Source organism: Abramis brama, assembly GCF_963993115.1.
Source record: "Abramis brama genome assembly, chromosome: 6".
NCBI classification, from domain to species: Eukaryota; Metazoa; Chordata; class Actinopteri; order Cypriniformes; family Leuciscidae; genus Abramis; species Abramis brama.
This window is the reverse complement of record NC_139968.1, coordinates 42,633,275-42,659,717: the sequence shown is the minus strand read 5'-3', so window position 1 is coordinate 42,659,717 and position 26,443 is coordinate 42,633,275. Positions and strand designations below refer to the sequence as shown.

Here is a 26,443-nt window from a genome sequence, read left to right as displayed (position 1 = left end):
GATGATCTTGCCCCCATACCTTTTGCCGCAGCTGAAATATCACAAGAAAAGGTTTGTTGAATGTCTAATGTTTTTTTTCTAAAACCCCCTTTAGTCAATAAGTTTATCATTTGATCACCAAAATGACATATTTAGAATGTTTTTTCCTTGAAAAATATGATTCATGCCTTAAAATACCTTAAATGTATCTCTACACCCCTGCCTCATTTAGTATAAGCAGTTCTATGAATATGCAAATTAGCTCCGCCTCCACTCACTCACTCAGCTCAGAGATCCACTCGATTGGTTACAAGGTAGTTTGTGATGGAAGAAGCCTCGGCAGCCTACGAAAGTGATTTTGAGAGCGAGATCCCATCAGAGATGCCATCAAGTGCCAGTGAGATCTCAGAACGTCTCACAGATGAAGCTAAAGATGCCTCATTGGCAGTGTTTGGAATAACGCCGTTTAAAAAAAAAAGTTAGGCGTTAGGTAACGACGTTATTTTTTCAGTAACGGAGCAATCTAACTAATTACTTTTCCCGTCGTTACAACGCCGTTATCATTACTGGACATTAAATGCGGTGCGTTACTATGCATTGACTGAATACACTGTGAAATCCGAACGGCACCCCTGGCTCGCACAGCTAGTGAGGAGGTGGGTTAATAACGAGTTAAGCGATTATGATTGGCTAAGGCAGAGTCATGTGTTTCATGGTAGCCAATCAGAGCCAGTGTTTTTACACACATGCCAGCACACGCGCCAGCGGCGCCACACACACACACACACACACACACACACACAGCTAAACAGAGATTCGCAGCAGAGATGGCGAGTCAGGAGCAATCCGAGGAAAAGTTGGCATTTTCAAGGTGGAGATATAAGCACTACTTCAAATTCATTGAGGTAAAAGGCAAGAATGTGCATGTAATGTGTACATTATGTCCAGGAGCGAAGACTTTGTCGACATCCGTTGTAAGCAACTCTAATTTAATGAAGCATCTTTCAACGACACACGCATCTACAAAGCTAGTGGCCAAAAACACTGATACCTCCACCACAGATGATAGCTTGCCATCCACTAGCAAAGAAGGACTCGGAGCAAAGTCCTCCAAGCAGCAAAAGCTAGATCTTTCTGCCTTACAACAAAAACCTATGACACAGGCTGAAGTCAACCGTATGATAGGCAGGTATGTTGTTAAAAGTATGTTGCCATTATCGACGGTGGAGGATGATTCATTCCGAGCCATTATTGCAAAAATACCTAGAAAAGCAGGGGTCTGTACGCCATGCTCAAAGACGTTTGCTAAATACCTAGATGCTGAGTATGCCCAAATGAACACAGAGCTTAAAAAGAGTTTTGAAGAGTTGGAGTTTTTGTCTACAACTGCAGATATTTGGACTGCGCACAATCGCAGTTACCTCGGCGTGACTGCCCACTGGTTAGATCCACACAGCCTAGAGCGAAAGAAAGCAGCCTTGGCCTGCAGACGTTTCAAGGGCCGTCATACGTATGACAGCATTGCTACTGAACTGGACAATATCCACTCATTCTTTAGTATTTCTAACAAAATCACAGCTACTGTCACAGACAATGGTTCGAATTTTGTGAAAGCCTTTAAAGTTTACCAGCCAGTTCAGGGTGATGACTCTGGGGAGGAGGAGGATGATGATGATGATGTGACTTTTGTCGACCTTCATGATGCCTTACAAGACATGAATGTGGAAGAGGATGTTGTGACTTTGCCACCACACCACAGATGGGCATCGCACACAGCAAACCTTATTTCATGCTCTGATGTGGACAAGTGGCTACTTTCAAGGCCAGACATAAAAGCTGTGTACAGAAGTGCCACCTCCAAATGCACAGCTTTGTGGAACAAGGCCAGCCGTTCCACAGTGGCTGCAGAGCTCGTGGATGAAGTCCTTGAGAGGAAGCTCATTGTCCCATGTACGACCAGATGGAACTCCTTTCATGATGCCATTGCTCGTGTCTGTGAATTCCCAATCGCCGAGCTGAACACCATTTCCTACAATTTTGGGTTGAAGGCCATCACAGATCGGGAGTACCTGTTCCTCAGGGAATACTGCACAGTGATGAAGCCACTAACGGTAGCCCTTGACATTCTTCAGGGCGAAGACAATTGTTTCTATGGCACCCTTCTACCCACACTGGAGACATTGATCTCCAAGACCCTGGACTTGAAGACTGGCCTCCAAATCCTTGGTGACCTTCCAGAGGCTGTTGTCAAGGTAAGAGCTAGTATTTCTTCAAATACATTGAATACATACACCCATACATGAAATATGTATTAATTATGAAATCTAAGTAAAAGAGTGAGAGAGTGTGTGTGTGTGTGTGTGTGTTCGTTCGTTCCTGTAGCTCAACAGTACTGTCTGTGTGTGTGTGCGTGTGTGTGTGTGTGTGTGTGTGTGTGTGTGTGTGTGTGTGTCTGTGTCTGTGTGTGTGTGTGCGATTCCCAGGGAAACAAGGAACTGATCGGAATGTAAATGTTTACCTTGAAATGCAATGTAAGTCGCTTACTCGCTTTGGATAAAAGCGTCTGCCAAATGCATAAATGTAATGTGTGTGTGTGTGTGTCTCATTTCAGGCAATCAGAAACAGATTTTCAGAGGTGCTGGAAAGTGAGACTGCCGTCTTGGCTGCGGTGACACTGCCCAGATTTAAACTACGTTGGCTGCGGACACAGGAAAGGAAGGACAACGCCAAGGCAAGTCTGCTGGCGGAGTGCCGGAAAAGTGCCCAAGAAGACCAGCCAACAGGTACCAACGCACCAACGCACAGCCTCAGCACCGACTCAGCCATAGATGAATTATTTTCCTTTGAGGATGAGGAGGACACCTCTGCTTCTGTGGAAAGCCAAGTCGCTGACTATTTAAAATCAGGAGCACAAGGGATGGGCACTCTAAACGGATTCCCACTAATAAAGAAAATTTCAATCAAATACAATGCAGCCACTCCATCCAGTGCCCCAGTAGAGAGACTATTTAGCCTGGGGAAGCTGGTCTTCACCCCAAAGAGAAACAGGCTGACAGACAAGAGGTTTGAAATGCTGCTGCTTCTTAGATACAATCAGTGGTTTGAAGGGTAGGAGGCTACATGGGTTAGTTGGATACAAAACAGACACATGAATAGATGTGTTTTAGAAGGAGTGTTTGGATGGGTAGATGAATATCTAGGAGCTAAAGTTCAATCTTTAAAAGCACTTCATCTTGTTAAACTGTTTACTTTTTTAATGAAGATAAAGAAATACAGCAGCCTATGTCTTCCAGACTATTTATCTCAGGTTGTTAGAGTTTGATTTATTTAATATGCTACAGTTACTGCAGTGCAAACACACTTTATATTATTTAACTGTTTACTTATTATTTAAGAAAATAATTGAAGTACAGAATGTCTACCAGACCAGTTGTCTGATATTGTGAGTTTGAGTTATTTAATTAAGAATAAGACTACAGAGCTAAACACACTTTTTTGTTGTTTAAAAGTTTACCTTTGTTGTGAACAAAACTCTTGGAAGTTTACTTTTGTTGTGAACAAAATACTTTGAAGTACAGGTTGTTTACTTGACCAGTTGTCTCAGGTTGAGAGAGTTTGATTTAATTTGCTAAAGTTAAATGCACTTTATATGGTGTAACTGTTTACTTTTCTTACATAGATAATACTTGAAGTTCAGGACAAAACTCTTGCTGTCTGTTGACGTGCAATAATAAATATTGAAAGTTATGTACGAACACCTGTCTGTTCTACTCATTTCAACTGACTTGTAAAAACTGCTCAAAAATACAAATTCTTTGACATATAGAAACTTTTTTTTTTTTAACAGTAACGCAAATAGTTACTTTCCCTAGTAACGAGTTACTTTTATTATAGAGTAATTCAGTTACTAACTCAGTTACTTTTTGGAACAAGTAGTGAGTAACTATAACTAATTACTTTTTTAAAGTAACGTTCCCAACACTGCTCATTGGTCAGCGAGCTCCAGTACAGCTCGTACAAATCCCAGGTTGACGACAATGATGATGATCGTACCTTATCACAATCATCACTGTCATCCAGTCGCCACTCAGACTCTTCCTCGAGGTCTAGCTCGTCCAATGCGACTGTAACCCACGGCCCCAGTCCTGACCGTCACGTAAAGGAGGTTGCGGTACAGACGCAGATGGATGGATTTGCCTACACGTGGTCTTCTGGCAGGTTTCTGTAATCGGTTATTTGAGCAGTTTCTTTGGGGCGTCCCTCAGGGTTATAGTTGAGGGCCACTTTTGTTCTTGTTTTTAGGACACGCATGTGGGCGAATCTCAGAAAAATAAACTCAATAACACGTCGAAGTCATATTTCGAACTTAAGGCAAGACATCCCAAGTGAATAGGATAAATAAAATTAACTTATATCACCATTATCTCGTTAATTGATTACATTAATAATCGCAAAAAAAATTGTATTACTAGTTTTTTTAAATGTTATGTTTAAATATGCAAATGAGGTGTTATCGATTTAAATATGCACAAATTTGCATAAAAGTTTAGAACAAAAATCTGAACATTTGGTTAAAGTCAGTTTCAAAATTCTTGTTTCATTTTTTTTTTTTTTTTTATGTATTAGTCAAAGATTTTTACAAGCCGCGTTTCCATTACCTTTCAAATTGCGCAAATTGAAATCGCGAATTGAAACACGTCAATGTCGCAAAAACTCCCCATTTATCGCAAAAAAGTTTTTACGCTCGCATGAGGAGGTTTTCAGGCAATTCGAAAAATAAATATTTCGCAAAACTGCAATGGAAACAGTTTTTGTGCATTTACAGGTCACCTGACGTAGATGTCGCGGTGTGTTTATGGACAGACTACGAGACAGACTTCTTTATTAAATTCATATAAGACAAAAGAATTACAGGAATACTGGATTCTAATCCTCAAATAAATGCCACAATCAAGACCTCGAAGCAGAAATGAGGGAGAAACACCCAGAAACACCTCATATGTGCCGCTCACAAGTATAATAAGGGTCGTTCCTTCCATTAATGCTTGGAAAACACACATACGTCTCCTTCGATTAATAATAATGGCCAGTGCAGTGGCTGGGATATAGTACATAAACCTACCAATGTCCGTTGCCATGGTTTTTGGAATGATTTTACTTAGCGCGAGAGGAAAAAATTAAGTTTTAGTCACATAACATCGGTTAATGGAAACGCCGTCATCAAACGTAGTTTTTTGTCGACATTTATTAAAATTTTTTTTTTTTTTTTTTAAATTGCAAAAGTTTTGCGCAAATCTGTAATGGAAACTTGCCTACAGAGGGGATTCAGGATATCTCTATTTATCACTCCAGAAAATACTGTCTACAGTAAATTCACCTTTTTTTAGGAATAAAATGTTGTATAAAATCAGGAAAATTATATATGAACAAACCCTATGTAAAAACCTCCAAAGTGGAAATTTCTGACTCAGAATAGGAGAAAAAACGAATTTTGAGAAAACGGCCTTTAAAGATATATACTGTAATGAAAGCTACACACATAGATCAAGTGCTCTAAAATATACAGTTAAAAGTGTAGCAAAATAGCAGGGTATTCAAATACTTATTTTCCTCACTGTATATATATATATATATATATATATATATATATATATATATATATATATATATATATATATATATATATATATATTCCTAAAATGTTTCTATCATAATATCTTTCATGTTTGCTAACAGGAATTTCTTTATTCTTCCTGTAGTTCATCCGCGCTCACAGGCCGCCCAAACTAAGTATTGAAGACGCTCTAGAAGAAGTTCTACAGGAAATGCAGGACTATCATTACATGTAAATAAACAGATCAACGTTTTGGATGCATCGTTCATAAATCGTAAACAGACAAAACTTTTCAATCATTGTAAATGCTACATGTGCCTAAATAAAACAGCTTTTTTTACTACCTGTTCATCGTGCTTCACATTTATCAAGACATAAGAATTCATACATTACTTAAATGCTTAGGCACAGTGTTTATGTTTTTTAAAATGTCTTTATTTTGCTTGTACACAGTCTCAGATTAATCAAACGAAAGGGTTGTGATGATGCTGACATTTCCATGAGTTACAATATGAAGCTTTGATACATTTTACTACAAAAATGAACTGAGGGTGAGAGAAAACATCCAAACAAATGTGGAAAACAGCTTTGACATCTACAGTAAAAAAAAAAAACAGACCACGTGTGACGGTGATCACTCTGTGCTGGAGGGCTCCTGTGGGTCTCTGCTTACTGAGGACGAAACACAAACACATTCAAATTTGGTCATAAATATAAAATATGTAAGTGTGCAAAGTTTAATATTTAAGATTAATGGTTTGATCAAACCCCTAACCCCAAGTATTAGCATCAATAATACTAATGCTTGACTTGGCTATTATAATAGGGGACCTATTATGACCTTTTTCCAAAGTCTTGATTTTGTATTTTTAACTAGAACAGGTTTTCCTGCTTGAATGTTGATTATTTTCCCCATATTCTCCATTGTTGCAGCTCCTCTCTTCCCAGTCTGTCAGTAACGCTCTGTTTAGTTCCTGTCTCTATGAAGCCCCTCCTTCTGAAAAGCACACTGTGCTCTGATTGGTCGGCTGGATCAGTGTTGTGATTGGTCGAGTGTTTTGGGGAAATGTCCCGCACCTTACCATAACTGCCAGTTTAACACACTACTAACTAACTCAACCAGGCCCCGCCCCTTTATTCTGCGTATTAATTATTTAAATTAGGAATATTGTGACGTGTTCGTTCCCGGAAGAAACCCGAGACTACAATGGAGGCGTTTCAGGAGTTCAGAAACACTGACACTGATATAGAGAAGAACTCAAACAGCAACATTACACACTAAAGAAAGATGAAGATGGAAAACATCATAACAGGAACGATTTTTAAAACACAAATACCTTTTTCTCGTGCTTTCATCCTTGCGACAAAATTGTAGCTTTTGTTCCTCCTGTAGTTCACGTACGGGTCGTCCAGCGCGACTCCCACTCCTTTATACTGGTCCCACTTGTCCCGGATGTCTCCCCCTTTAATTGGATCTTGAATGCCCTGTTCTTTAACACCAAGACCTCCTGATCCGCTCCAGCCTGCAGGACGAACGGGACAACATTCAGCGCCGCATCAGTGGAGGCATCGGCTCATACGCAGTCTTCTGGATCACTTACCCATCTTCATGAGCATCTGATGGCCCTTGTTTTCTTCGCCCAGCCTGAGGTCGACGGGGATCGCGGCTGGAGCTGAACCCAACCCAGATGTGGAGCTGCGGAGAGACGGGGTTTCATGTCAACAGCACGCTAAATCAATATTTAAACTGGATTAATTTCATTAATTTTGTATCAATTTATGCATTTATTTTAAATTAAATACATTTTCTTTTTATAATAGATGGGATGATAGGGATGATCATTCAATCGCCACCAGTTAAAAATTCAAAATGTTTAAAATAAATGTGAAGCAGCATCAAATCATATATTTTACAATCTGGATGGGATTAGATTTAGAAAACACGTAATCTGCTCTGTAATTTTTCTTAAAGTCCCCCTGTGGTGAAAATTAAGTTTTTAATGTTGTTTATATGTCTATGTGGTGTTTTTAATATGCTTTAAGACAAACCATGTGTAAATTCATAAGTCGACAGCATTGCTGAGTCTTTTCTTCTTAAAACTGCAGTGAACCAAAGACAGTCTCAAAAACACGCTTTGAAATCGCTGGTGTTTCTGATGTCACAAACTACCTTGTAACCAATCAGATCAACGTGTGATCGTCAACCAGTGGATCTCTGAGCTGAGTGAGTGGAGGTGGGGCTCATTTGCATATTCATAGAACCTTGTGTACTAAATGAGGCAAGGGTGTCGAGTTACATCCAAGCTATTTTAAGGCATGAAAATATGTAATATTACATTTAAATATGTAATTTTGGTGATCAAAGATGAGTTTTAAAGGATAAAATTGACTACAGTGGGATTTTAATATATTTTGACAAAGGTTTAAATTTGCAATTAGGCTTTCTGAATTAAAGGGACACTTCACCGATTAGCATTAAGCTTTGCATCAGTAGAAACCCGGTAGTATTTTCGAGTGACTGTGCTTCCCTCCCTCATGTCCCCCTGAGACGAGAGATTTCTGTATTGTGTGTCTCGGAAAATAAACTCAGATGACGCAAAAATCGTCATTTAGCTCATCAGAGGCTTTTCTGTCCAGAGGCGAGAGACTACAGCCAGTAGGAGGAGCTCGTCCCGCATGTCTTCAACCCGCCCATAGGGGGATCTCACCATAAAACACCGTCTTTTCAGTTTCGAGTCGACTAGTAGCCTAGTTGCATCATTTCTCCCGATACTGTTGATTTATAGGCTATTGACAACTTTGACGCTGCCGTTGTTTATGCTCACTGGGAAACGCGAAGCTAACGTTATCTTGCTAATATTGCGTCCTTGTATGGGAGCTATAGTTATAGTTATATAGTTATAGGTGGCGAAACGATTTTAAGATAATGTTTCTCTTTTTCTGCATTCTGTTCTGCAGTATATAAAAGCATTTATCTAACTTGGCAACATTACACATTGAATGAAGTATCAGTAAAACTCAACTTTGTTTGTAGTGACTACTTTGACTTTTCTTTATGCCGGAAGGGAGGGGGAGGAGGGAGGGTCTAGCTAGCCTCTGTTTTGTTTGACAACAATTCAAACGTCAACAAGAAGTTACGTCTCCCGACATCGCTTAGAGCACCTTTAAGAATCAGTGGATAAGATTTATTTACAACACTTTTCCAGAACAGTAAATCCCAAATGTTCATGTGTGTGAAGTGTATTTTACGGAGGACAGTTTCTTGAACCCGGAAGAGTACAAGACCGGCTGTACACGAGATATTTCTAAAAACAATAAGGAAATTCCAACTATTCTGAATCAAGTGAGTATTTTTTGTTGACCATATCTCCATTTTTATGCATTTTTTCCAACTCCAAGCTGTATAAACCTGAATGCTTATTGGATTTAAGCATTTCAGATGATGCGTTTTTATGTAATGAGGGAGGGTGTGGCCTAAGGAGATCAACACCCAATATCAAGGTGTGAATAATTATTAGACAGCTTCTTTTCCGCAGGCAAAATGGGCCAAAAAAGAGATTTAACTGACTTTGAAAAGTAAAAAATTGTAAAAAGTCTTTCAGAGGGATGCAGCACTCTTGATATTGCTATAATATCGGGGCGTGATCACAGAACCATCAAACATTTTGTAGCAAATACTCAACAGAGTCGCAAGGAATGTGTTGAGAAAAAAAAACAAAAAAACCCCGCAAATTAACTGCTAAAGATTTGAGAAGAATCACACGTGAAGCTACCAGGAACCCATTATCCTCCAGTGCTGTCATTTTCCAGAACTGCAACCTACCTGGAGTGCCCAGAAGTACAAGGTGTTCAGTGTTCAGAGACATGGCCAAGGTGAGGAAGGCTGAAATCGACCACCACTGAACAATAAAGTTTTATGTGTTGATAGAACACACTTTTTTCAAGACCGAAGGTAAGCTGTACCAGAAATATTTTATTCTTACAGTTTTAACTAAATGTTACACTGGTTCAGTTCTATACAGAAGAGAACATGACATTTTTCACATTGCTCTGCAGAAAAACAGCGACGGGCCGAATGGAAATGTAATGGACTCTCTGACAGTAGATGGCGCTTATGGATCAGCAGAAATAAAGCTGTTTCACTGGTAACCTCTAACACAATGCAGCGTTGTGCTTATAAAAACACAGTCCAGCTCAAAAGATTTCTTTAACTTCACTGTAATTGCCAACATACAAGCTAGCTATAGTTGCAATGTGTTATTTAGCTAACTTCAGAACTTCTACGCTTTCATCTGAGGAAGTTTCGCCCGATGCCTTTTTGTCAAATATATGACTGAGATCTGAGGATGTCCTAAAATGTACATCGTACTGTCAAATAGTGCCATAACACTTCAACATGTGATTTTATTCTTCATTACTCGTTTCACAGTATTCATGACATGATACTGAACACAGCACCATCTAGTGGCTTTCTTGAGTAACAGACACAATCACTGGATCTCATTACAGATACTGAGTAAATAACTCCTGATAACATGTGAGTTCAGGGTGAGCCAATAGATGGAGGTGTTGCTCCTCAGACGAAACCACAGAGACAAATCACACTAGAGATTTAAAGACTTTATCGTTGGAGGAAATGGAGCACTGATGAGACCCAAACTAAAAAATCTGTTGTTTATATTTGATTAAATTATTATGATTGGCCGATAATATATACATAAAGTCAAATGGACACATTTGGAATGAAAAAATGCCACATTTTGAACAATTTAAAATCGATATTAAAATATATTTACAAACAATAAAAACTTAAAAACAAGGAAAACTACACAGCAGTTTAATAGATTCAAGGTTTTTTTCCTGTAAAATGACTTTCTTTTTCTCTCTTTCTTTCTTCCTTTCCCCCCTTGTTTACCCCTGACATGTATGGTTATATGTACTCCTGTATGTACATTATGTTTTGTTGTTATTGAAATGCATCAAATGTTTTAAAAACAAGTATCGTGAGATCCTTGATGTAATAATAAACAAAATATGTGGCGCTGCATGTGATCTGTAACACGAACTTAACACAGTATTGTATATTTTCTTGCAGTAAATCTGCTACTAGATAATACAATTTAAAAACATAAAAAAAATATATATATATATATTAGATGTATGTTGTTTATACTAGAATATATAACAAAAAAATCAAATTGGTAATATAAAAAAATTATGTTTTTACAGATAGGCTATAAGAAGCACCTGTTAAAAAAGTACAAATAAAGCTGTATATGGTACACTGCTGAAATATTTCAAATATACATAAAGTTTGTATTCCTCTGAATAAATCATGAGAGACTCTTGAACCTCAGAGTGAGAAACTTTATTGATAAAGGCAAGAAAATACATATGACAAATATACAGCAGTAGTAAAGAGAGATCTGTGTCTATTTATTATTATTATTATTATTATTATTATTATTTTTGTATTTGAGAGAAATATGAACAATAAAGTGACACTGTTTAAATCTGACACTGAAAGAGAGCACAAACTCAAATAATCATCAGTATTTATTATGAAAAAACACTAGACGAACAAAAACACACTTGAAGAACCTTTAAAGTTCAGCGTTCTGCTTTAGATTTCGATACTTCCTGAAAAAGATTAACATAAAAAGCCATACATTAATAAATCTCACAGTTAATTATACACGCAGTATCAGTTTGTGAGAAATGAGATCATCAATCATGTACCTGATGTGTGAATATGTGCTTGATCTTGTTCAGCTCTTCTGGATCTGATCTCATAAACCACAATAATGACAGTAGCCACGCCCACCAGAGCAGAGAGGACCAATCGGATCACAGCTTCAGTAGGACCACAACAGTGGACAGAGTCTGAGGAATAAACACATCAAACTGAGATCAGATCAGTCAATAAACACTAATATCAGCGCTGACATCAACTAATATTTCTGAATACACAGAAATATGATCAAATCTAATCAACAATCTTTTATTCGGTTCCAAGTGAGTTTTTATACGGTCTGTCATCTCAAACTGTAAATGATTCAACAATTCAACATGTAAATAGTAGATAAGAATATTTGAAGGAGAAGAAAAATTATCTTTACTCACCATAGACAGAAACTCTGAATGCTTTTGATGAGAATCTTCCTGAAAACATCAGTAGATCTGTAAACATCAGTAGTTTATAATCTCCAGCATGTTCAGTTGTGGTGTTTGTGATGGTCAGAGATCCAGTTTGTTTGTCCAGCTTCAGTCTGTCTCTGAATCTCCCATCAAGAACATCATCATATACAGTGATTCTGTCGGCCCGTTTATTGATTTCTGCTATTAAAGTGTTTTCATCTCCAAACCTCCACTGAATCAGAGTATAATCCTCTATTTCAGAGTCAGAGTTTAGAGAGACTGAATCTCCCTCCTTCACTGACACTGACTTCACTTCATCTGTCAAACACACAGAGAACAAACAGAAACAGGGTTTGCAAAGATTAATACTGTCAAATAACTTTATAATGGTTTAATATAAACAATATAAAATAACCAAAACAAAATGTTGTATGAATTGATTTAAATTGTTGTCATTAAAAACAGGTGTAAACGTTTTTGAACTCACCAATGACAGCGAGAATGAACCTCTTGATCTCACTGTTGATCTGTAGTTCATAATCTCCAGCATGTTCAGTTCTGGTGTTTGTGATGGTCAGAGATCCAGTTTGATTGTCCAGCTTCAGTCTGTCTCTGAATCTCCCATCAAGAACATCATCATATACAGTGATTCTGTCGGCCGTTACATTGATTTCTGCTATTAAAGTGTTTTCATCTCCAATCCTCCACTGAATCACATCATCATCCTTCATTTCAGTAAGACCAGAGTTTAGAGAGACTGAATCTCCCTCCATCACTGACTTCAGGACTGAATCACCAAACACACACACACACACACACACACACACACAACAAACAGAAACAGGGTCCATCGCAGATTAAGACAATCACTTGATATATTATAAAAGTAAATATATTAAAAGTTAAAATTGAAATGAATATCATCATTAAACACCAGAAACAAACTGAGTTTGAATTATTAATTGTATCTTTGTGCTGATTCAAATATAAAACATGTGAAACTGATATTTAACTCACCAAAGACATAGAGACTGAATCTCTCTCTGATCACACTGTTGATCTGTAGTTCATATTCTCCAGTATGTTCAGTTCTGGTGTTTGTGATGGTCAGAGATCCAGTTTGATTGTCCAGCTTCAGTCTGTCTCTGAATCTCCCATCAAGAACATCATCATATACAGTGATTCTGTCGGCCCGTTTATTGATTTCTGCTATTAAAGTGTTTTCATCTCCAAACCTCCACTGAATCACATCATCATCCTTCATTTCAGTAAGATCAGAGTTTAGAGAGACTGAATCTCCCTCCATCACTGACACTGACACATCAATTAACACAACAATACGCCCTTCTGAAAAACAGAGTTTTTCACAGATTAAAGCTTTAAAATCACTTGATGTTGGTTTGATGAAGCTTCACTAAAATACTTGTAATCTTGTAAATGTGAAGTGATTAATATTCTGCAGAAGTTCTTTAAAGAAGTTTTTTAAAAGCCTATATGTATTGGTATACTATTATTACAAAACGGTTTGATGTTGAATGGTATCATGATAATGCGTTTTACATTCTGGAAAATTAAGAATAATTTTCTTGCTTCAGTATTCTCGGGAAAAGGAGTTTTCCCGTAGCGTAAGCTGAACTTATGCAACACGAGAGTACTCTCGTAAGAGAACTAAAAAAGACACTTTTACTATAATGTTTAATGTCACACTAAAACTAAAGCTGTTGAGTAACTGACCTTCATATTTATATTATTTTATTTAATCAATCCATATTAACTGAGTTCTCTTACGAGAGGTCTCTCGTACTGCGTAAGTATCTTACGCTAGGGGAAAACCTCTTTTCCACGAGATATTGAAGCCAAAAAATTATCCTATAATTTTGTATTAATGCAAAACGTGTTGCAGCAGCATGCAGACATGGGCGAGACAGCTCGTGCGCCCATTGGCTGCTCTGCGGCAACTGCATCAGCCTACTGAGCGAGGCCTATAGTGACGTCAGACCAATGAGGGCGCTTCGCGCCCACTGCGTCATGTCCCACCGAAACGGGCGTGGCTTAGGCCTATAAAAGGAGGCTCGGGGGCAGCTGATCCCTGATTTTTCATCTCTTCAGCGAAGCTCACGCATCGTTGGATCCCGAGAGAGAAGCCGCACCATCTGAAGAAGCCTTTCAGCGGGACGAGCCATCATCTGAAGCCGCTGGCCACGCCGCCTTCTACTGCCGCTCCCGCTGCGCTATCCGGCGCCTGTATCCTTTTGCACGTAAACCAAGCAAAAGAGCTAGCATCGAGATGGAACTGATGCGTGTACTCGCGCTGGCCGCGGTGAGCCTCGGCCTCGAGTGGTCTACGCCTGAGCTTCCCTCTCACAACCGGCTGGATGGTTTCTTCCTTCCTGGGAAGCGTGCTTCGCCTGAGTCCAAACCGGCACCCTTTCTTCCTGAGTTACACAAAGAAGTTGCCAAAGCTTGGAATGCTCCTTTCTCAGCTCGAATGCGCTCGTCTGTTTCTCCAGCATTCTCCACTGTTGACGGTGCTAAGAACAGAGGATACCATTCACTTCTGCCGGTCGAAGAGGCGATAGCAGCACACCTTTGCCCGCCCTCTGCTGGACGGCGTGCAAAATCGGTTCTGCCCTCTAAAGCCTGCCCCATGACGTCAACACTGCTCGGTCGCGCTTTCTCCGCCGCTGGGCAGGCTGCGTCAGCGCTGCACACGATGGCCACTCTGCAGATTTTCCAGGCCGATCTCCTCCGAAAACTGGACGAGATGGGACCAGATGCAATCTGCGTGGCAGACTTGAGAAGCGCTTCGGACCTCGCTCTCCGCGCTACTAAGTCCGCTGCAAAGGCCATAGGACGGAACATGGCTTCTCTCACCGTTGCTGAGAGACATCTATGGCTGAGCGCACCGCGTTCCTCGACGCCCCACTTTCTTCTGCTGGCCTCTTCGGATCCTCTGTCAACGACTTCGTGGAGAGATTCGCCGAGGTGCAGAAAGCGTCACAGGCCTTTAAGCACTTCCTCCCGAAGCGCTCCAGTTCCGCAGCAGGCCGTGCAAAACCACCCACTCGGAGCTCACAGCCACAGCCTCCGCCTTCTGCCGCTTCATCGCAGCGTCGACAGGATCGCAGCTCGAGGCCTCGCTCTCGCTCGACTAGCCGCCGCCCTGCTCCGCGTGTGCCACGGCCAAGGATTGCGGTGAAGCCTGAAGCCCCGAAGCCATCCTAGCACGCCTAGGAAAGCGTCGGTGTTCGAGTCCCGCTGTGGCCGGACTTTCACCGAAGCTTGTCGCTCGTTCAGTTCCAGGAAATGTGACTGTTTCAGCATATTCTGCAGTGTACAAGCCGGAACAGCTGCCCGCTTGCCTGCACACAAAAGCCATTTTTACGGCTACCCAGATAAATCCCATAAAGAGTGTATTTTCTGGTGTCCCGGCCACGGCCGATGGTGCTATAAGTGTAGAGAAGATGCCCACTGCCCAGTGCCCATCCCTGCACACATGCACAGCCCTTCACACAGGGCCCGCGCTCATAAAATCGACTCAGGTCGATCGCGCACCCAACATAGTAAACGTGCCCACTGCCCAGTGCCCACAAACACTATGTTCTGCATGTCTCACGGTTTCTCGGTTAAACACCGTTGCGGGGTCAAACTCCCGCTACGCATTCTGCCCGCTTTGATCAGCGCGCTCCCCGCCTCAAATGTCACAGGCATAATGCCTATGTTACAGCGCACCGAAGCGCCTCTGCCGCCAAGCGAGCAGAGCGAGCTTCGCATTCAACCCCTGGCCACCCATGCAGATGCGTGGGCAGTGCTTCCCGGGGTTTCGGAATGGGTGCTAGACATTATAAAAGGAGGCTATTCGCTACAGTTTTGTCGACGCCCTCACCGTGTGACGGCGCGCGTCGAAACCACGGTAAAAACAGAAGTAGCACACCTACTTCGAGCCGAAATATCAAAACTGTTGAGAAAAGGGGCAATAGAGCCTTTATCTCAAGCTCAGAGCGAAGGGGGGCTGTACAGCAGATACTTCCTGGTACCGAAGAAAGACGGGGGTCTCAGACCCATACTAGATCTAAGACATTTGAACAAAGCATTGGCGAAACGCCGATTCAAAATGCTCACGACCAGAAAAATCCTCGCGCAGATTCGCCGAGGAGACTGGTTTATGTCGATAGATCTGAAGGACGCGTATTTTCAAATACAGATAGCGTCACGTCACCGGCGATACTTGAGATTCGCCTTTGAGGGCCAGGCTTATCAGTACACAGTCCTACCGTTCGGCTTGTCCCTAGCACCCCGTACATTTACGAAGTGCATGGACGCAGCGCTCGCGCCCCTCAGACTCCGGGGCATGCGAGTGTTGAACTATTTGGACGATTGGCTGATTCTAGCTCAATCTCACTCAGAGCTCGTAGAGCACAGGACCGTTTTACTCGAACACCTCGAGAATCTAGGTTTAAGAATCAATTGGGCGAAGAGTTCTCTGATCCCCAGTCAGAAGATACCATTTCTGGGCACAGAACTGGACTCGCAGTCTATGATAGCGCGGCTGTCATCACAGCGCGCACTAGACATTCAGCGCGCAGCGTGCTTTTTCCGCTGTAGCGTGACCGTCCCGCTCAGGAAATTTCAGAGGATGCTGGGTCTCATGGCCTCAGCATCATCAGTTCTTCAGCTGGGCTTGCTCCGCATGTGCCCCCTGCAGTTCTGGTTAAAAGCGCGGGTACCGCACAGAGTGTGGGCATCCGGTCAGCTTCGTCTCAAGGTCAATCAGACTTGCGTTTTAGCTCTGAAACCTTGGAAAGCGAATGACTGGTACCAATCAGGTGTAAGCCTGGGGACTTCCTCGAGGGTGAAAGTGGTGTCGACTGATGCCTCCACCTCGGGATGGGGAGCGCTGCTCGAGGGCAGACCGTTCTTTGGCCAGTGGTCAGAATGGGAAAAGCTTCAACATATAAACTGCCTAGAAATGCTGGCAGTGGACAACGTGCTGACGTGCTTCTGTCCTCAGATAAAGGGCCACCACGTCTTAGTCCGCTCGGACAACATGTCGGTGGTGTCCTACATAAATCGCCAGGGCGGTCTCAGATCCCGAAACTTATACAGGCTGGCGGAACGCCTCCTGTTATGGGCTCAGCGCAACCTGCGCTCGCTGAGAGCAGTGCACGTGCCTGGGCTACAGAATTTGGGGCCAGACAGACTGTCCAGGAACAACCTTCCGGCGAGCGAATGGTCTCTACACCCACATACAGTCGAACTGTTGTGGGAGAGATTCGGCAGAGCGAAAGTGGAACTGTTCGCGTCTCACGAAAACGCTCACTGCCCGGAATTTTTCTCCAAGAGCAAGAGCGTGCTGGCCCAAGCGTGGCCGCGCTGCCCGCTATATGCTTTTCCCCCCGTCTCTCTCCTGCCTCAGGTGATAGAACGGATCAGGGAAGTGAGATGCTCAGTGCTGCTCGTAGCGCCGCTCTGGAAGAACCAACCGTGGTTCCCAGTTCTGATGCAGCTAGCGGAGACTGCCCCATGGCCAGTGCCAGTGCCTCTCTCAGGCCAGGGGTTCGATTTGGCATCCTCACCCGGAGCTGTGGTCCCTTCATGTATCCCGCTGACCTCCCAGTGGGAGTGCTAAATACTATCACTCAGGCTAGAGCCCCATCTACCAGACGGCTCAATTCCTCAAAGTGGTCGGTATTTTCTGGCTGGTGCACAGCTCGGGGCTTTTCACCCTTAAACTGTGGGGTGACGGAGGTTCTCTCCTTCCTACAAGAGCTGCTGGATAAGGGCAGGGCCCCCTCCACGCTCAAAGTCTATGTGGCAGCCATAGCAGCGTTTTCTAAATCAACGCTTGGTCAGTCAATAGGAAAGAACGATTTAGTCATCTGCTTCCTCAGGGGAGCTAGGAGGCTGAATCCTCCCAGACCCCCTTCAGTCCCTGTGTGGGACCTTTCTACGGTGTTGGAAGCCATGAAAGGTGACCCATTCGAGCCTATCCAAACGATTAACTTCAAACACTTGTCTTTCAAAACAGTGTTCTTACTGGCTCTCGCTTCAGTGAAGCGCATAGGTGACCTACACGCGCTCTCGGTGAGCGCGGCGTGCTTGGAGTTTGGGCCGAATGACTCGAGAGTCATACTCAAACCTAGGCATGGTTACGTTCCAAAATCCCTCAACACACCGTTTCGGGCTCAGGTCATTTCCCTGTCCGCCCTACCGGTCTCTGACGAGGAAGGGGACGCAAGCTTTCTTTGTCCAGTTAGGGCGCTAAGAGCTTATGTGTCTCGCTCGTCTGCTTTTAGACAGACAGAGCAGCTGTTTGTTTCGTTCAGCGGGCGATCCAAGGGACTACCTGCTTCAAAACAGAGCCTATCCAGATGGATAGTTGACGCCATAGCGCTGGCATACACTGCCTAGGGCTTACAGTGCCCGTTGGGTGTCAGAGCGCACTCCACGAGAGGCGTGGCCTCTTCGTGGGCTTGGTCTAGCGGGATTTCCTTGCAAGACATATGTATGGCGGCGGGCTGGGCCTCACCGTCTACATTTATAAGGTTTTATAACCTGTAGGTTCCCGCCTTACAGGCCAAGCTTTTGTCGGTGTAAACGAATCAGTGCTGTCTGTTTCGCTGATTCAGGACACTGAGGTCGCTGAAGCGCTGCGCGCTGCCGACTGTATATGCTATGGGCAAATTGCGTAAGACCCGCATCTTCCCACATCAGTTCAGGCCGGATCCCGCCCTGTCTGTGTGATGTCACAATAAACACTTGCGTCTATGAACGCTGCTGTATATGGATAGAGTGGTTCCCCCTCCTCTTTCCAGGACTCTCTGTGAGTTCCCTTGGTGATTATGCACTGTGAATTAGAGGGCTGCATTGGGATTGAGTCCCGCCGGGTCCCGCGGGACCCAACGCAAATCTCGCGGGAGCGGGCGGTTTGAACTTTGCTGCGGGCGGGAATGGGCGGCTAAAAAAAAACACTGCGGGATCGGGAGGTAGCCTAGCAACATGATGGAGATGTCAATAATGGCGCTTTTCCACTACACAGTACCGGCTCGGCTCGACTCGACTCGCCTCGACTCGCCTTTGTTTGGTTTTCCACTGTGTAAAAGTTGTAACTCCAGGTACTTTTTTTCGTACCACCTCCGGCGAGGTTCTGGGCGAGCTGAGGCGATACTAAAATGTGACGTGAAAACACGGCAGACTGCTGATTGTTCAGAGAGAATCATCACCATTCACTGTCATCATTGCACGCGCCAGACAGAGTATCCTGAATAAAAAAACAGCAAAAACGAAAACAAAACCATCCAAAAACAGCATACACTCGATTTCCTCCATTGTCCTGGGTGTATGTGTCCAGAATAGCCTACATGCCGGCCAGGGAAACGAAACAAACAACCCCATGAATCTCTTTAATAATAGCAATACAAATACGTGTTTTTTCCTGCGGGACGGGAGAAGACACAAAATGAATGCATCTCTATTATTGTGCGGGAATAAATTCTCAGAGTTTTGCGGGTGCGGGCGGGAGTGGACATACATATTGCGGGAGCGGGCGGGAGTGTAACATACGTTGCGGGAGCGGGCGGTAATGGTCAGAAATTCAGCGGGCGCGGGATGAAGAAAACAGTCCCGCGCAGGGCTCTACTGTGAATCCTGGGCTTCGCCATCAGGTTTATTGGTGTTAGATCCCAGCACGCACAGCGTTTTGCATTGGGTCCCCTAGCGTAAGATACTTACACAGTACGAGAGACCTCTCGTAAGAGAACGTACTCGGTTACTAACGTAACCTCGGTTCTCTCTAGAAGAGGGAACGAGTACTACGTATCTTGCCGTGCATGCAACACACTCTGGTTCGCTTCGGCGATGAAAAACCAGGGATCAGCTGCCCCCGAGCCTCCTTTTATAGGCCTAAGCCACGCCCGTTTCGGTGGGACATGACGCAGTGGGCGCGAAGCGACCTCATTGGTCTGACGTCACTATAGGCCTCGCTCGGTAGGCTGATGCAGTTGCCGCAGAGCAGCCAATGGGCGCGTGAGCTGTCTCGCCCATGTCTGCATGCTGCTGCAACGCGTTTTGCATTAATACAAAATTAAAGGATAATTTTTTGGCTTCAATATCTCGTGGAAAAGAGGTTTTCCCCTAGCGTAAGATACTTACGCAGTACTCGTTCCCTCTTCTAGAGAGAACCGAGGTTACATTAGTAACCGAGTACGTTTTGAATTCAAACTTGATCTGACAGAAGAGAGAAAAGAAAAGAAAGTGTTAGTATTAACTTAATGGAGAAAAAGAGTAACAAGCACCACTTGCAGTTTTTTCCGATTGCTAAACAACAGTGAGCACAACTGGAGCTACATGTGCAAAACTCTAACTACAGTCTGCACAACCAACAGTCACCTGAGCTAAACAGTTCACATCACCTGCAAAACTCACTCCAAGCAACACAACTCTTAACACATGGCTCAAAACAAGCTTGTGCATAGTGTTTGGCTGCACTCAAACAGTGCAGCCAAATACTATGCACAACCCTCACTGAGATAACACCAGAGGTGGAAAGAGTACTAAAATATTCTACTCAAGTAAAAGTACTATTACTTCAATGAAATTTTACTTAAGTACAAGTCAAATTACAGGTCTAAATATCTACTCAAGTAAAAGTAAAAAATAGCTAATTTAAAATTTACTCAGAGTAAAAGTTACTGAGTTACTTTTTAAACCAGGGGGGCGGGGCGGAGTGGGGGACTCTCCCAGGTTGTAGATTTTCACAGTATGATAACCATCTCAGAAATGATCACGGTTTACAGTATTAATCAATTATTAAATAAATAAATAAACGGTATTATATGGTTGTTTATCATCAGTTAAATTAATGAAAACAGGGTTTTTTTTGGTTGAACAAATGCTTTTATTATAACAAATTCGAAAACCATTTGGGCCCGGTTTCCCAAAGCGTTCTTATCTCTAAGTAGTTCTTAACCTATTCCTTAACCTCTCTCTTAACCTTATGGCACGATTCCCGAAACGTTCGTTCGCTAAGTATATCTTCTGTAAGTCACACTTACGTAAGGTTGGTCTGGACCACTCTTAGCTTTACCTTATCACTGTTGCAGGTCTATATTCATATAATTCTTAAGTTTTAATACACCCAGACAGTATTAAATTAGGCTAATTCAAGTGTTTTCATGCAAAGAATAAAACTGTCATTACACTGATTGTTATTCGATTTTTAATTATATTATACAATATTATTAATTTAATTAAAACGCTCTTTTAAAGGCCAGTGAAAGCATAGGCTACTGTCAGTTAAGTCCTATTCGGATGCTAATATTGTTTCTCATGGGCCCGTCTGGTATTTTAAACATTTACAGGGGTAAGTCGGTGATTTTAGTGCCGTCCGAAACCATAATATCAGTGTTTTTCTCACCCAACCCGCGTAAAAATCCCTGGCCAAATTAGTACCTTCTGTTTTTTGACAAACAGGTCGTGTGGTAATTTAATTGCCATCTGAATCCACATCTCTGAGTTTACAAGAGATTCAAAATTCACGGTTTAAATCCTTTTTGATCACTGCCGAGCACCGTACGCAAGATGTAAACTTTTATTACTGAAATGCTGGAAAGTATTTACAAGAACAATATTTCATCGCAGCTCCTCCTCAGCGCACAAAAATGGGAAAGAGAAGAAGGCACGTACATTTTTGAAAAGGCTATTGTGGCAGCAATATATGTTACAATTTTAAAATATGTAGGCTAGGCTATTATAGGCTATTATAATTTGGATTATTTTTTATAATATCCAATAATCATAATAAATTGCAATTTCAACTATTTCTGAAGTGCTTCATTTACAAAGATCACCGCTTTCTCACATAAACAGCCCCTGCACGAGAGAATAATTGATTCTCGAGCCATCGATATCAAACAATTCAGCACCATCGCCACGGACAGCGCCGGGTAACGTCGCACGTAAGAAGGTATATCTTAAGCAGCTTCCTAAGGTATGGTTCGGGGAACACACTTAGGAACATAAACAACTTTGGTAAGATATATCTTTTGAGCTTTCTTAGCGCGCTAAGAGTGAGCGTTATCGGGAAACCGGGCCCAGGTTTGTTTTGTTTATTAAAATTTCAATACAACTTGTCTAACCAACTAAATTCAATAATTGATAATGAATCAGATCAACAACTTATTTTTAACATTAATAATTTATTAAAATATTTAAGAATAATAGAGTCCTATGAAATTTATTTTATCCAGAAAACTATTTTTTTTTTTTTTTTATGAATAAATACAAATATATTATCAAAAACAGTGGTAATCAAATGTTTAAACAAACTTTTATGCTTTTATTTTTTGGGGAAGTGCTGCAAAACAGATTTACTAAATCAAATCATGGACAAAAAATGTTCCTTAAATAATATTTAAATAAATTGTCTTATTATTATTGTTGTTGTTATTATTCTGTGAAGTGCTTTGTATTGAAGGTCTACAATAATATTATATTTCTTTCATAATTTCTCCTAATTAAACCTAACTTTTATTTTGACGGGTTGCAGAGAAGACCTGTTCCAGAGTGTATTTGACAATGGTTTTTCTCAAATAAAATGATGAAAATGCTCATTAGGCGTTCTCTCAGAGCAGCTCTGGAAATGTCCATGTATTCATGTCCTCGTATTGTATGTGAGACACTGAAAACACCTTGAGCTTGAGTACTGTGTGTATAGACGAAGCGGCGCAGCTCATTCCCACAGAGACACGCAGATCAAGCGAGTATATAGCAGTCTTTTCGTGCTTTAATATTCACAGACCATGTCGCGATTTGATTTAGTGCACAGCTCTACTTTCGATTTATTTATCCATCCATCAGTTTGCGTCTTTTACGTGACATCTGCTTTAAGGTCCTTGCACACAGAGTCCGAAATTCGCAACCGAAATTTTCGCATGTTAAAAAACAAATAGGCTACGACCTCACGTCTTGATTTTCTGCGTTTTTCGCATTCGTTGCAAACATTTTCAATGGTGTTTGACAATTCGTAGCCACCGAATGACGAATACAAAAAAAAGCATATGAAAATTTTGGACTCAGTGTGCCAGTAGCATAATGTAGATTCAATTTGCATGACTGGATTCCGGGATTCCCTCTGCATCTAAATATAAATGGGACATACATTTATATGCGCAGAGGGATGGTGTTCTGTGTTTCCTCCTTTTTGCATCCACACTTTTTGCAAATTGTATATCTATCCTCGAGGACAACCACGCGCAGTCGTTTACTGAAACGTACTTAAGTAAAATTACAGATTTTAAAACTACTTAAAAAAGTAGAAGTACACAAAAAAAACTACTCAATTACGTAATGCGAGTAAATGTAATTCGTTACTTTCCACCTCTGGATAACACACACTGTCACTCAGAACACACTGAGAGGAAAAACACTAGCATCAAACAGCAATACAGAAAATACAAACTTTTCATCTTTACAGTTTGAACAATTTCAGTGACTTCATACAAAGTAATATTTTCTTCAAAGAAAAGAGTGACATTCTTTCACATGATTTATTTAAATTTTTCTTCATAACAATTCTTTAAGGTAAATGAAAATTAGCAGTTTGCTTCAATAGTCTGTAGTAATTTACGGAATTACAGTAATGAGAAAAAAAAAGGTAGAAACTAAAAGTACATACTGTAATTCAAACAAATAATTGAGGGGCTAATCCTGCCTCTCTCTAGCATCAGGCCACAAGTTTTCATCAACATCACATCTAATGTTCTCTCTTGCCATGCACCTGGGGAAGAACCTTCTGGAGTGCCTTATCCATCCCTGAAAGTCCTCTGGACTCGTGTCCTCATATCCGGCACTCATGGCTTCCAAAAGAGACATTTGGTCATGTGGGTGGTGACCAAACACTTTCCACCTCCACCCATACAGAAAAAAAAAATATTGAAATATATTTTACAGTAAAGTGTCAAAAATATATGTGGCATATATTCCAAATACATTGAAATATATTTGCATTGTTGGTCACTTATATTTATCATTTATCTTAATGATACCAATTGAACCAGTGGTTCAACCTTTTTGAAATAGAGAAAATCGACTGAAATGTGTTGAAATAAAATATCTTTGTATAAGAAACATATTAAAATATATTCTGAAATATAACAAAAATATATGATGTTACTGTAAGTGTGAAATATATTTACATATATTTACATATATTTAACTAAAATATATTTATTGGGCCAATTTTGAATATTTGCATATATTCCAAAAATATATTTCAAATATATTTCGTTTGTGTATGGGAGCCTTTCAGCTGAAATTGCAGTCAGTAGTGTTTGAAAGGCACAAGGCTGAAATCTATTCTGTTTTGAATGTGTGGTTCACAGTTTTGACAGCAGTGTGTTAGCATTTGAACAAAGTGCTGTAAATCCACAGTGTTGTGCAGGTTGTGGTTAAAGTCATGGGATAAATGTGTATAGTTTTAAAAACTGTGTTCAAGTAATGAAAAACGAACTAGAGTTTGGTCCACATGAACTGCTGCTGTGCAGACTGTAGTTAAGAGTTTTGCACATGTGACTCCAGTTGTGCCCACTGTCGTTAAGCAATCAAAAAAACCTGTAAATGTCCAGCCAACAAAAGTCACACTTACCTTGTAACTACATGAACAAGAGTATATTTCTCCAGTATTTAAGCAAAAGTTGCAATAGTTTTAGTTCTCAGTGCACTTTTGTTAAAAGAAAGTCCTGTATAAATGCACAGATATGGACCTATAATTTTTTAAAAGCCTGTGTATTGGTATACTGTTATTACAAAACGGTTTGCAGTGTATGTTCTCGCTAAATTGCTCTCAAATGTAAGATTGTTGTATTATAATAGTAGAATAAGTAACGCTTAGTTCTAAAATACCGACAGTATAAATAATTTGTTAATTCTTCTGGTTATTACCCCTTTATTCCTAAAACTTTACATGTTGTAGGTACACTATAATTACAGAAAGTTACACTGTAAATTAGTTTTAAATACGCAGTTCTTTACGGGCTGTAATCTAAGGCGTTACCAAGCAAACTCCAGCAGCTCGAGCTCTTACTAGAACCAGGAAGTGTGATCATATTAGCCCGGCTCTGTCAACACTGCGTTTGCTCTCTATCAAACATTGCATACATTTAAAAATCATGATGATTACTATAAACTACTATTACTAAGATCAGAGTTTAGAGTGTGTTGAATGAGATGATGATTTTGCAATTATGCTGTCATGATTAATGCTTGATTTGCTTTAATATGATGTAACCTGAATAATAATAATGCTTTTGCTTGAATAGATATATGTAACCCTGTTATTGATGCCGGAAAAGATATGTGTTGTGTGATTTTATTGTTATTAAGAAAACTACTTACTTGCATGAAATGTATGTATTGACTGATTTAGAGTAGAAAGTACTTATGTATTAGAAATAGTTTTTATGATAAATGGGAAATGTACTAGTTAAAGTATGTGTTGCAGACAATTAGGAGAAGAAAGCAGAGAAAGAGAAGACGGAGGCGCCGTGAAGGGATACGCCGTAAACAACTGAGAGCCGTGTCGAAGGAGTTGGCAGAACTCCATTTGATGACGTCAGAGGAGAGTCTGGAACCTGCATTTCGAAGTCTGCGTATAAAAGACTGAGAGAGAGACTGAACCGGTTGGAGACTGAATAGCGCAGTGTCCCTCGACGCCTGTAACCAGCTGATTGTTGAAACTTATTATTGTAACCTAACTGTAACTTTGATATAACTATTGTTAACTTTAATAAAACTTATATTATATTATTGGCAAGAGATTGTCTGCCTGAGTTATAATTTAAGAAGCCTTAAGCAAGAACTGTCCACAGGGAAGTCTGCTGAACTAATTGTAAGTATTTTTGAATGCTTATAGTTTTGTCCAGATTCGACTTTCCTTACCTACCTGAGAATAATAAATAAATAGGTAAAAGGTGTAAAGGTTAGAAGATACACCATAAAACAAGTGACTGAAATAAACAATATCATAAAACAACGAAAAGAAAAAATGTTTGGGTGAGTTTAATGAGTTAAATGAGTTTAATTTAATTTTGTCATTAAAAACAGGTGAAATATAAATATAGGCTATATAACCCTTTCACGCGTGATTCTGACTGGGTGAGTTTGACCAAATCCCAAATCCCAAATGTGGGACCGTATCACTCAAAAGGTTTACTCACTCGATCTCTTGATCTCACTGTTGATCTGTAGTTTATAATCTCCAGTATGTTCAGTTGTGGTGTTTGTGATGGTCAGAGATCCAGTTTGATTGTCCAGCTTCAGTCTGTCTCTGAATCTCCCATCAAGAACATCATCATATACAGTGATTCTGTCGTCCGTTACATTGATTTCTGCTATTACAGTGTTTTCAATCTCCAAACCTCCATCATCATCCTTCATTTCAAAATCTCCCTCTCGCACAGACACATCATCATCATCACCAGACTCTCCTGAAGAACAGAGTTTTTCACAGATTAAAGCTTTAAATCACTTGATGTTGGTTTGATGAAGATTCACTAAAATACTTTTAATCATGTAAATGTGAAGTGATTAATATTCTGCAGCAGTTCAAAGACAAAAGATGATGAATGAAAATGAGAAATAGTTAAAACACTTTTATATAATCAAGTGACTTTAATCTCAAATAAGAGTGTTATCTCTCAGGAAAATCACACATTA

General features: G+C 40.9%; 2 protein-coding genes across 3 annotated transcripts in view; both read right to left on the bottom strand.

Annotated features, from left to right (window-relative positions):
- Nucleotides 1-6,006: 6,006 nt before the first annotated feature.
- Nucleotides 6,007-26,443, bottom strand: part of LOC311084267 (calcium homeostasis endoplasmic reticulum protein-like) — a 39,479-nt gene continuing 19,042 nt past the window's right edge. Inside the window, exons 2-4 of the mRNA XM_084116189.1 lie at nucleotides 7,195-7,289; nucleotides 6,931-7,116; nucleotides 6,007-6,265 (exon numbers count right to left, since the gene is read on the bottom strand). Of these exons, the coding sequence (XP_083972315.1) occupies nucleotides 6,228-6,265; nucleotides 6,931-7,116; nucleotides 7,195-7,210 (240 nt within the window). The 5' untranslated portion in view covers nucleotides 7,211-7,289 and the 3' untranslated portion in view covers nucleotides 6,007-6,227. The remainder of the gene's footprint in view (nucleotides 6,266-6,930; nucleotides 7,117-7,194; nucleotides 7,290-26,443) is intronic.
- Nucleotides 11,071-26,214, bottom strand: LOC311084258 (uncharacterized protein). Of its 2 annotated transcripts, XM_084116178.1 has the most exons (6): nucleotides 25,945-26,214; nucleotides 12,749-12,876; nucleotides 12,219-12,518; nucleotides 11,717-12,049; nucleotides 11,333-11,476; nucleotides 11,071-11,233 (listed from the first exon to the last, which is right to left on the bottom strand). In XM_084116178.1, exons 3-6 carry the CDS (start codon nucleotides 12,502-12,504, stop codon nucleotides 11,217-11,219), a joined length of 780 nt encoding a protein of 259 aa, XP_083972304.1. In that variant the 5' UTR covers nucleotides 12,505-12,518; nucleotides 12,749-12,876; nucleotides 25,945-26,214; the 3' UTR covers nucleotides 11,071-11,216. The 2 variants fall into 2 exon arrangements, with proteins under 2 accessions (XP_083972304.1, XP_083972303.1); XM_084116177.1 differs by lacking the exon at nucleotides 25,945-26,214 and having other exon boundaries at nucleotides 12,749-13,072.